Raw genomic sequence first — 10049 nt, 5'->3', positions numbered from 1 at the left:
TTACAGTTGTACTTTTCAGTCTAACCTGCTTTCAGCCCTGAGGTTGAACACTGTACTCTCACAGCAGGTTCTCAGACAGGATCATTGATCATCGCTCGGACGTTTCCTCCACACATGGCCAGCACCACCCAAAACAAGCCTTCTGTTTTGCTTTGTCACCCTGCTCACTACACCTTCTCTTGCTGACCCATTTCTTATAGTCAGCACTGACTTAATTTCTCTGCTGATTAAATATTTACCATGCCCTGCAATGCACTACAGGCTACACCTTCACACCACAGCGGCTTCGGCATCGGGGTGGATTCGGGGCGTTTCCGCAAACTTCCTGCAAATCCCAGAGCTCAGCAAAACATTGAGGAAGTGCTTCATCATAATATCTGCTTAGTAAGACCACTGGGAATGCAGGAGGCATGCAAATAATGAAGAATGAGCTGATTCTGGCTTTAGGGTTACAGAATATTTTGCTGCTGCATGTAGCTGATGTTTCTCCTTTTAATCATACTTGAACACGGCTCTACAAGAACGTCTAGTTTTCATTTAACAGCAAATATCTCACTGCTACTCATCAGATATTGCACCAGTTGAACAAAAACATCCAGTGGCATTGCATTTGCAACAGTTCAACCTAAAAGCTTCTCACCTCCATGGGCACTTGTTCATTATGTGTTTTAGTTCCGTTCTTTTTGTGAGGGACAATCCACAAAAACATTAATCTCATGTTTAGCTAGTAGTCAGCTTCCATCTGCACTTCCTGGACAGGAATGTAGAACAGTATAATACAAATACACACATATACATATACAGAGGGCATTAAACACAAATAGAATGATGTAATAATTAGCCTAACTTTAATAAACATAACAAGACAATTTCTCCATCACTGTCCTATCTGAATCCAAACATCATAGGGCTGTGTGATATAACCATTTTTAGAGGTTTAGAATTAAACAACAAGGCACATGCTTCTGCCCTCACACTCGCTCTGCACCTCCATTTTGCTTTCATAGATCTCCTGCAGCATGACTGCGATACTACCTTTATTCTTTGTACAGGCTTTATAAAGATAGTATAAGGGAGTGACACACCGTTCAGGTCTGAAAAGTGCAGCCAAGGTGGAGAAGGCATTAAATCTGCATTCTTTCTAATGACCAGCAGTGGCCGACTACTCTGGCTGCAACAAGACTTACGTCTGTGAGATTACAGGCTCTATTTGTAGACATCTTGCTTCATTAAGAGACTTCACTGACCAATCGTGATCTCACGGTGGCTACGTCAGTCACAGATATCTGGGTCAAGACTTCCCATTTCCTGTCCCCCGGACACCATTTATGAAATCAGATATGTGTTCATACATGGTGAATAGAAATGCAATGCAACTGCTACACAACTACAGACTGCTGAAACATGAAACATTAGAAGCAGCCCTAAAACTCTCATCCCTTGCCTACAGATTGTTCATGGCCAGTTTGAAGAAATTAATTTTGATAATTTAAGATAAAGTAACTCACTTTGGCTTTTGTACAGATGTATTTAAATCAAGTTTCCTGAAGATTTTAAATAGAGTGCCCAAGGCTTAATTTTAGGCCCCATTTAATTTTTTTTTATTAATAAAATAGGAAATAATATGCCTACAGATAAAAAGAGCACCTTTATGCTGATGACACCACACGTTGCTTAGTTGGCTCTTCTCTGAATTAAACTGCTGAGGAGCTACAAGTTGCCTTTCAGCAGCTGAGGGTATTATTTTGATATTTAAAATGGGTTCTTAATGGTAATCTTAAGAGCTTGAAAAAAGAAGGTGTCTGGACTTCTGAAGCCTTTTAAATGAGAAATGTAACATCTTTCCAAACCTAAAGACATCCAGTCGCCTTCTTTTTTCAAGCCTTTCCAGGGGTGTCGAAGTCCAGGCCTCGAGGGCCGGTGTCCTGCAGGTTTTAGATCTCACCCTGGGTCAACACACCTGAATGAAATGATTAGTTCATTACCAGGCTTCTGGAGAACTTCAAGACATGTTGAGGAGGTAATTTAGCCATTTAAATCAGCTGTGTTGGATCAAGGACACATCTAAAACCTGCAGGACACCGGCCCTCAAGGTCTGGAGTTCCCCACCTGTGCTTTAGACTAACATGTTCAGGATGACTGAGAACCTACACAGACATATCTACGCAATGCTGACTAAACCAAATTTATGTTGTTTTCCACAAATCACTCCCAGATCTTAGATCTCAGGTTTTCATACCCTTTAAATAGATTTTATGTTCAAGAGTATAATCTTACAAATATTTGGGTATTTTGAGTGAATATTGAGAAATTAGGGGAAAAGCTGAAGGCTGGATTGGGTTTTTATTATTGAAATATGGTTCGTTTGAATTTATCAGTAGGGAATGTCTTGCAGCAGGGACTCACAGGGTCTGGTGATTACTTAAAGTGTCACCTTTCAGTTTATACATTAATTAATGTAATTTTTAAAATAGAAATATTTAATGAAAAAAAATCAATTTTATGACTTGAATTTGTGAAAATGAGTTTAAATGTCTTAAACTTAATAAGACTAATCTGAGGACTGGTGTTTCTAAAGAGGGAGCTAGGGTGAAGCTTGTTTGGAGTAGAGACTAAATAAACATAGGTTATGAAATCCTTTTAACATCAGTTGGACTGCTGACTAAGTTACTGAAGTGATCCAAAGACACTGCAAGCTGACTGATCTCATTTAAGTCAAGGCGCTAAAGGTAACCTTAAATTATTTCTCTTATTGAAGCACACATAGAAAATTTCGTCCCCTGTAACCTCAAACTCAAAGTGCTTCTGGCAGCCAGAAGGTCAGCATACATTAAGTAAGGATCTTCTGGCCTTAAGATCACTAAGACTGTCATGTAACACAAACATCAGGCGTGCCAATGTACAGCTGTATTGGAGGCAAGTTAAAAAGCTGAAATACTTTAAGCGAAGCAGCAGATGTGGGATTGGAACATGGCCGCTCTGTACCAGAGTGTGTATATGCTGAGTTTGTGCATGTATGGAAGTTTGGTAGGTTCAGGATTAATCCTCAGTAATGTGGCTCTTAACAGGCTGGGTTAATCCAGAGTTAATGAGCAGCTGTCAGATGGACAGCAAACTCGCAGTCCTCACATTTCTTTACTGGATGACATCACCTTATGGTGACATACACTATATTGCCAAAAGTATTGACTCACTCCAAATAATTAAATTCAGGTGTTCCAATATCTTCCATGGCCACAGGTTTTTAAAATCAAGTACCTAGGCAGACTTCTTCTACAAACATTTATGGAAGAACTGGTTGCTGTCATTGAATTCCAGGGTGGTACCGTGATAGGATGCCACCTGTGCAACGAGTTCAGCTGGGAAATTTCCTTGATGCTAAATATTTCACAGTCAACTGTTAGTGGTATTACAACAAAGTGGTGCTGAAGTGTATAGTGCTCAGCGGTCGCCAACTTTCTGCAGAGCCAGTCACTACAGCCCTCCAAACTTTATGAGATTAGTTTAAGAATAGTGTGGATAGAGCTTTATGGAATACCTTACCATGGCTGAGCAGCTGCATCCAAGCCATACATCACCAAGTGCAATGCAAAGTGTTGGATGCAGTGATGTAAAACAGTGTTCTCTGGAGTGAAGAGTCATGCTTCTCCATTTGGCAATCCGATGGACGAGTCTGGGTTTGGTGGTTGCTAGGAGAACGAAACTTATCTGACTGCACTGTGCCAAGTGTACATTTTCATGGAGGAGGTTATGATGTGGGGTTGTTTTTCAGGAGTGAGGCTCAGCTTCTTGTTCTTTCTAAACAAGTTTTAAAACCTCACTTTCACATAGCAATACAGTACTGTGCAAAAGTCTTGCCCCTCATTTCTTTATATTTTGCTTCCAAGGAGCCAGACTTCTTGGTACATTTTTGAAATGGTCTTAAGCAATAACTCTCCGAGGAGGAAGCAGGAGTACCTAGAGAAAACCAACACAGACATGTGGAGAACATGCAAACTCCAAACAGAAAGGCTTCAGCCAGGTGATGGATTTGCACCCAGGACCTTCTTACTGTGAGGTAACAGGGCTACCAACCATGCTGCCCAAACCGGTCACTATTTCAGGGAGCAATACACCTAATACCTAGTTCCCATTTTCCCAGCAAAATATAAAGAAATGAGGAGTGGCTTAACAGTAATGCCCACTCACATCTTGGGCCATTTGACCTCAGGAAATGGCCCAGTGGGCTCACCTGAAACCTTGGCTGATTGTGACCCACACCCATTTTCACACCTTGGCTCTTGTGATTAGGATAGAGTATCAATAGGGGGTACATGACCCCCTTGGAGGACACTCCCATGGGGCTTAAAAATCTGGGACTTGCCACCATTTGCTCTTAGACCTGAAGCTTCTCGGATGAAACGTCTTCAAGAAAATTAAAAGAGTCCAGACGCTTTTCTTTCCAAGCTCCTTAGACTACGATGTCCTGGATGACCGAGAACCTTCACAGACATACGTTTCACACAATACTGTATAACCAAAATACAACCAGAATGAAACCCCCAGTTGCAAAGAGACACAACACAAACAAGTCGTGTCAATATGTTTGCATTTATAATTAACACAGCAATTATTTGTTGCCAATCTATCTGAGACTGATTGCAGTCAGTTTGAGCTGGACTGTGATTGTCTGAAGAAAGGTTATTGCCCTCAACCTGTGAAATTGCTGATTGATTAAAAGTGATCACCCAGAGGTTGAGGCTGCTGCACATTCAACTTCTGGGCATTGCAACTACTTGCAATCAGTTTATAACAACAAAAATTCATTGCAATCAACGAGCAACCACCAGATTTTCCAAGCTGTAATGAAGTTGCACCAAGATGAGGTCTGCAAATTACCACATCACATCATTATGTAAGAGTTCTAATGTTTTGGTTCTGTTATATAAATAAATATTAATGGAAAAAATACTGCTACAGATTTTAAAACTGAAACACAACAAAAAACTATATAAAAAATATAATAAATGTCCGCTGTCTGGCTCTGCCATCAATCTGTGGAGTAATTTTGAAAAAGCTAAAAAAGGCAGCTGTGCTGATGCAGTAACACTGCAGAGGTTCATGAGACTTTCAGCTGTGTGGTTGCAGACTAATCTACTCTTTATTTTTTGCATTTCTTAATTTGCTGCATTCTTTGTGTGAATTAGCAGAGTGACTGCTATGTTTTCTTGTGGGATTAGTAGAGATGCCGATTGCATTAGCACTCTGGGTTGTACCATTAATGACGCCATGATGCCGCCAAGTCTTGTGGCTTGTGGGAAAAAAAAAAAAACTTTTAAAACTTATTTTAGGACAAACTCAAAAGTCTTGATGCAGTTTAAAAAATATCAGATTTGAAAAGCAATTCCATACATAAGTTAAGAATCCCCACTGATTTAGACAGATGTATTAAAATGACTGCCCTTAGGCCTGTCGAGTGGCAAAACTTCCTTCTAAAACTAAACTGTCAACATTAAAAAATAAATCCTTTGTGTTTAATTAAATTGTTGTCCTTAAAACACAACTGGAGCTGAAATATCTGCAGCACAATCACTCAAGGCAAAGATTGCAGTCATTCTCATTTGAGAAACATGAAGCACAATTTCCAACCCTCTCTTTTCCTCTAATGTTTTTCATCAATACTGTAAATATGTGCTGTGTGAGTGGCTTACTGTTCCTCTTCTGGAAGTTTGTGATGATGCAAGTGCGCACTCATGGTGCAACCATAAAGGGCTGATGCAAGAGTTTTTCCCACTTACTTTAACACTGGCCTTGATGGAAGTGGAGGTTTGTGCCCCTGTGAGTTTTAATGACTTAGGACAGAGAAAACACAGCGAGCATGCTTCAGGGAAGTAAGTAAGTTTTCCTTGTTTGCAAGAAAATTCTACTTGCAGGGCTTTTCTCTGAGAAGAGATGTGATGGACTTAAACCCACACGTAAACACAAGTGTGATCTCAGCCTGGTGAAGTCAGATCTATCCTGCTTCACAGTAGGTCAGACGAAGGAGGCAGGCGCAGCAGCTGTGATGTTTACTGTTAATGCATCACACACGCACACAGATTAAGACCCAAACTGTCCTCAAATCCTGTGAGGCGTCCAGATGTTGTTTATGAGCACATTAAATGGTCCAGAGAGCTGCCACAAAACTGAGAAATCACCTCCTGACTCTGACTGCAGGTCTGACAGACGGACAACACATCCACGACAATGATCGCATTTTTTAATTAAAAAATAAAAAATAAATACAACTTCCCGACTCCAAGCAGGTTAAACAGAGGATTCAAAACCTAGTTTTTCTTGATCAGTTCAATTCAATTTTATTTATATAACTCCAAATCTATAATAATGGTCACCTCAAGGTGCTTTGTATTGTAAAATAAAGACACTACAAAAATAGAGAGAAACTCCAACAATCAAACGACTCAATATTAGCAAGCACTTGGTGACAGTGGGAAGGAAAAACTCCCATTTAACAGCAAGAAACCCCTTGAAGAGCCAGAGCCTTGTTTCTTTTTCATATTTTCCCTTCATACACAACAACAGGATTTAAAGTCAACATTAGAAAAACAAGATAGGAAACAAGGTTTAGAACAAACAAACAAACAAGCAAACCAACAAAAATCTGTTTCAAAAAATGTCCTTGGGGATTATTTCAAATACTCTTATACCAAATACACAACATATTTACAGCCTCGATAAATTCGGTGTAAAGATACTTTTTGATACTTTTTTCACATACTCATCTTCCTCCCCAAACCTCCAAGCTGTCTGCTGGAGTTTCCTTCCTGTTAAAAAGGAGTTTTTCCTTCCCACTGTTGCCAAGCACTTGCTCACAGGGGGGGCATTATTGGGGTTTTCTCTGTATTACTGTAGGGTCTTTACCTTAAAGTATAAAGTGCCTTGGAGCAAATGTTGTGATTTGGTGGTATTTTACCTCCTAGGACCTGGCGTCCACATATATGGACATCACATTTTTCTCAAAAACAAAAATTAGGTAAAAAACAAATCTTGTAATTCTTTGTTTTTACATTCTTTAGGTCCCAATCAGCCCAAATAGCAAAGAAAAATTAAAAATGCATGCCATGAAAGAGCTTGGGTCTTAGGAGGTTAAAAAACAAACAAACTAACACTATACTATACTGAATATAGTACACAACTCAGGCTTCTCAGGCAATGCAGCATTTAGCTGCCCCCAGCGTCCTGTCTTTCACCTTCCCTTTAACTGTCTGTTAACCCGGACAATTTGTCTAATGCTACGTGTTGAGAAGCAGGTAGGCACTATTACTGAGAGAGAGAGAGAGAGAGAGAGAGTACTCGTGCTCCAAACGTAATTGTGAAAGCATACAGTCTATAGGAGAGAGTGACAGTGCATCCTCAGATGTTTGTCAACTCATCCCTGCTGTTATAAAGTCACTGCTCGAAATCATCGCAGGCCAAAATGACTCTGCAGTGCAGATCTAAAACTGTAGGCAAGGGCACAGATACAGTTGCTGGGTTTTAACTTTAAATTTTAAGCAGACAAAAATTCTGACTTCAAAATACCCACCAACATTTTTTATATATCCAAACAATGTGTAACAGTCATTTAGAAAACAGGGAACTGATGCGGTCATTTGATATTTTCCATCTTTTTCTGCTAAAGTAAACTGAAGTGTGGATGTGACTTTGTGAAAGGATGTAAAGTTTGGTTGAGATAGCAGACAGAGAAAAGTTCGATCCATGAAATTCCTCACAAGAAGGTTTATTTTATTTGGATTATAGTTTCTGCTGCTGACGTTTTAGTCTGTGTATTTCTTTGGTGGACTTTGAGCATCACAAAGCAGACTGATAGCTCCAGAACAAAATGATCCAGATGGATAAATAGTCCAAAGGGCCAGAGGAAGAATACAGAGATTTGATTCAGAGGTGAAGTGTCCCTTTAAAATGAACTGCCCCAAAAGCATAGTGGTAAAGAGTGGTGGATCTTACCTCGCTCCTCTCTTTGGACAGCGTGACAAAGCCGTTGTTGTCGACCAGGTAACAGCTCAGATCCTGAACAGGAAGAAGCAGAAAGAAACTGGTCTCTTTAGGATCTTCTAACACAGAGGATGATTTTTGGTGATGAGCAACAAAAAAGAAACAACTGCTGTGTACTTACAGCACTGTCACAGCTGAGAGGACACACACCTTCAATGTTTGAACACTGGAGGAAGGGAAAGAAAAGGAAAGTGTGGAGATTTGAGAGAATTTAGTCTGAATGCTTCTTTTTATGGAAAGTAATAAAACAGTAAAAACAACATAATTAATATAATTAATGTTTACTTACATCTGTGTCGTTGGGCTGCAAGATGAAACAGACAGTGAAAAGAGTGATGCATAAATTAAAATGTAATTATTATAACAAATTAGAGATAATAAGAAACATTAAGCAACACTTATGTTGGCATCCTGCAGAAAACTAAAGCTCGGCTGTGAATCAGCTTCTGTGATAAACACAGAAAATTTATAAGATGCAGGTGAGGACAGATGATAGCAGCTTTCACCCTCACGCTGCTGCAGTTTTTAAATTCAGATTTTTGAATCGAGCTTCCTTAAATGATCCCTTTAATCTGCTTAAACTGTCACAAAGAGCATCTACTTGCATAAAATGTGGTTTTATTTTAGGTCACACACCATCATTTGGTTTAAGAGCACCGACAGCTTCAGTTTCCACTCGCCAGGATCAATTTTCTGTTATAAAAATGCAAGAAGGCATACTTTTACATCCTGTTTTGAAGGCGAGAACCTCTAATCCCCAAACTTTAAACTCCACCGAGGCTGAGAGGTTTTTACTGAAAGGGAATGACACGTTACGAAGCTCAGAAACTGTAAATCAGCTGCAAGAGAATGTAAATGTGTTGAGTCGGTCGGATGAGTTAGTGTCGGCACTGAAGCTATCCTGTAAATACATTAATCCAGCCCGTCACAGCTGTCAGCTCCTATTAATAACATTATCTACACCATCAACCTCCACGGGACATCTGCAGCTCTGCTTCTGCTTCACTTAACTGCAGGGGGGGATGTTCGCAAGGTCAAAGACCTGCGGAGAGAGTGTAATACCAGCCGGCCTTCTGGGGACAACTTTTTCAACAGGATCAAAAGTTTGTAGCCAATTTTCAGCTTATTACACAGCAGGAAGGAAAACCGCAGAGCTCAGTTTGCTTCTATTAGATCCTAAACATCAGGGGGACAAAAACTAAAGTCTGTTTCCTAAATTATAAGAGGCTCTTCTTCTGCTCTGCAGTCGTTCCAGTCCATGACAAAAATACCTCTGCTTGGAGTCACTAGGTAGAAATACAGCAGCAATCTTTCCTTCTCTTTATCAGATGGGGAAAAAGGTTTTGTAATTAGCACCTTCTTACATCTATTACAGAGACGATCAAGATCAAAACCATTAACTATTAGGTAATGTGTGGCTGGGATTTGGTCCTGTTATCTCATGTAGCTCCTGTTCCTCTGCTTAAAGTTTGGAGACACTATTCCTTACCATGCCAGGTGCTGTCAGGTCAATTTTTTGTGATGATTTTCTCAAAACTACAGGATAAATACAGTCCGAAACCAGATGAATAATAAAGTTGAAAAGAAAGCCACTTTTATTTACTTCTGTCACAATCCTGAACTAATCACACAGAAATTGAAAGTGTTCAGAGTTTCCTCGATATTTTACATGATAAGGCTGCAGCACCTTCAGAGTGTGGTTGGCAAGAAGCAGACTTGGTGTTGGAGCGCTTTACAGCCCATTTCCACAATGCTAGTTGCTTTGAAACATTTAATGTTCAGTCCTTTTCACGCCTCAGAGAGAGGTTGGAGGGCCAGACTGGAGTTGGACCTTCATCTCTTGTTTGGTTCAACTATCTGAGGGATCATCTGCACCACAGTTCATTACAACCAAAGCTCATTGTTATAATTTACTTAAGGGTCTTTCTTGAAAAGAAATCAACACTCTGTTTTGTGTTGGGATAAACAGACGTGATTTACGATCAGCTTGGTGGTCTGCTGTAGTACCAACATCA

General features: G+C 39.9%; 1 protein-coding gene across 1 annotated transcript in view; it reads right to left on the bottom strand.

Moving 5' to 3' along the window:
• The window catches only part of LOC134630376 (voltage-dependent calcium channel subunit alpha-2/delta-4-like), a 77085-nt gene that overhangs the window by 13289 nt on the left and 53747 nt on the right, over nt 1–10049 (bottom strand). The window contains exons 29-31 of the mRNA XM_063477596.1: nt 8324–8338; nt 8156–8200; nt 7987–8049 (exon numbers count right to left, since the gene is read on the bottom strand). Of these exons, the coding sequence (XP_063333666.1) occupies nt 7987–8049; nt 8156–8200; nt 8324–8338 (123 nt within the window). The remainder of the gene's footprint in view (nt 1–7986; nt 8050–8155; nt 8201–8323; nt 8339–10049) is intronic.

Source organism: Pelmatolapia mariae, linkage group LG7, assembly GCF_036321145.2.
Source record: "Pelmatolapia mariae isolate MD_Pm_ZW linkage group LG7, Pm_UMD_F_2, whole genome shotgun sequence".
NCBI lineage: Eukaryota > Metazoa > Chordata > Actinopteri > Cichliformes > Cichlidae > Pelmatolapia > Pelmatolapia mariae.
Note: the sequence above shows the minus strand (reverse complement) of the source record. Positions and strands in the feature narration are given on the sequence as shown.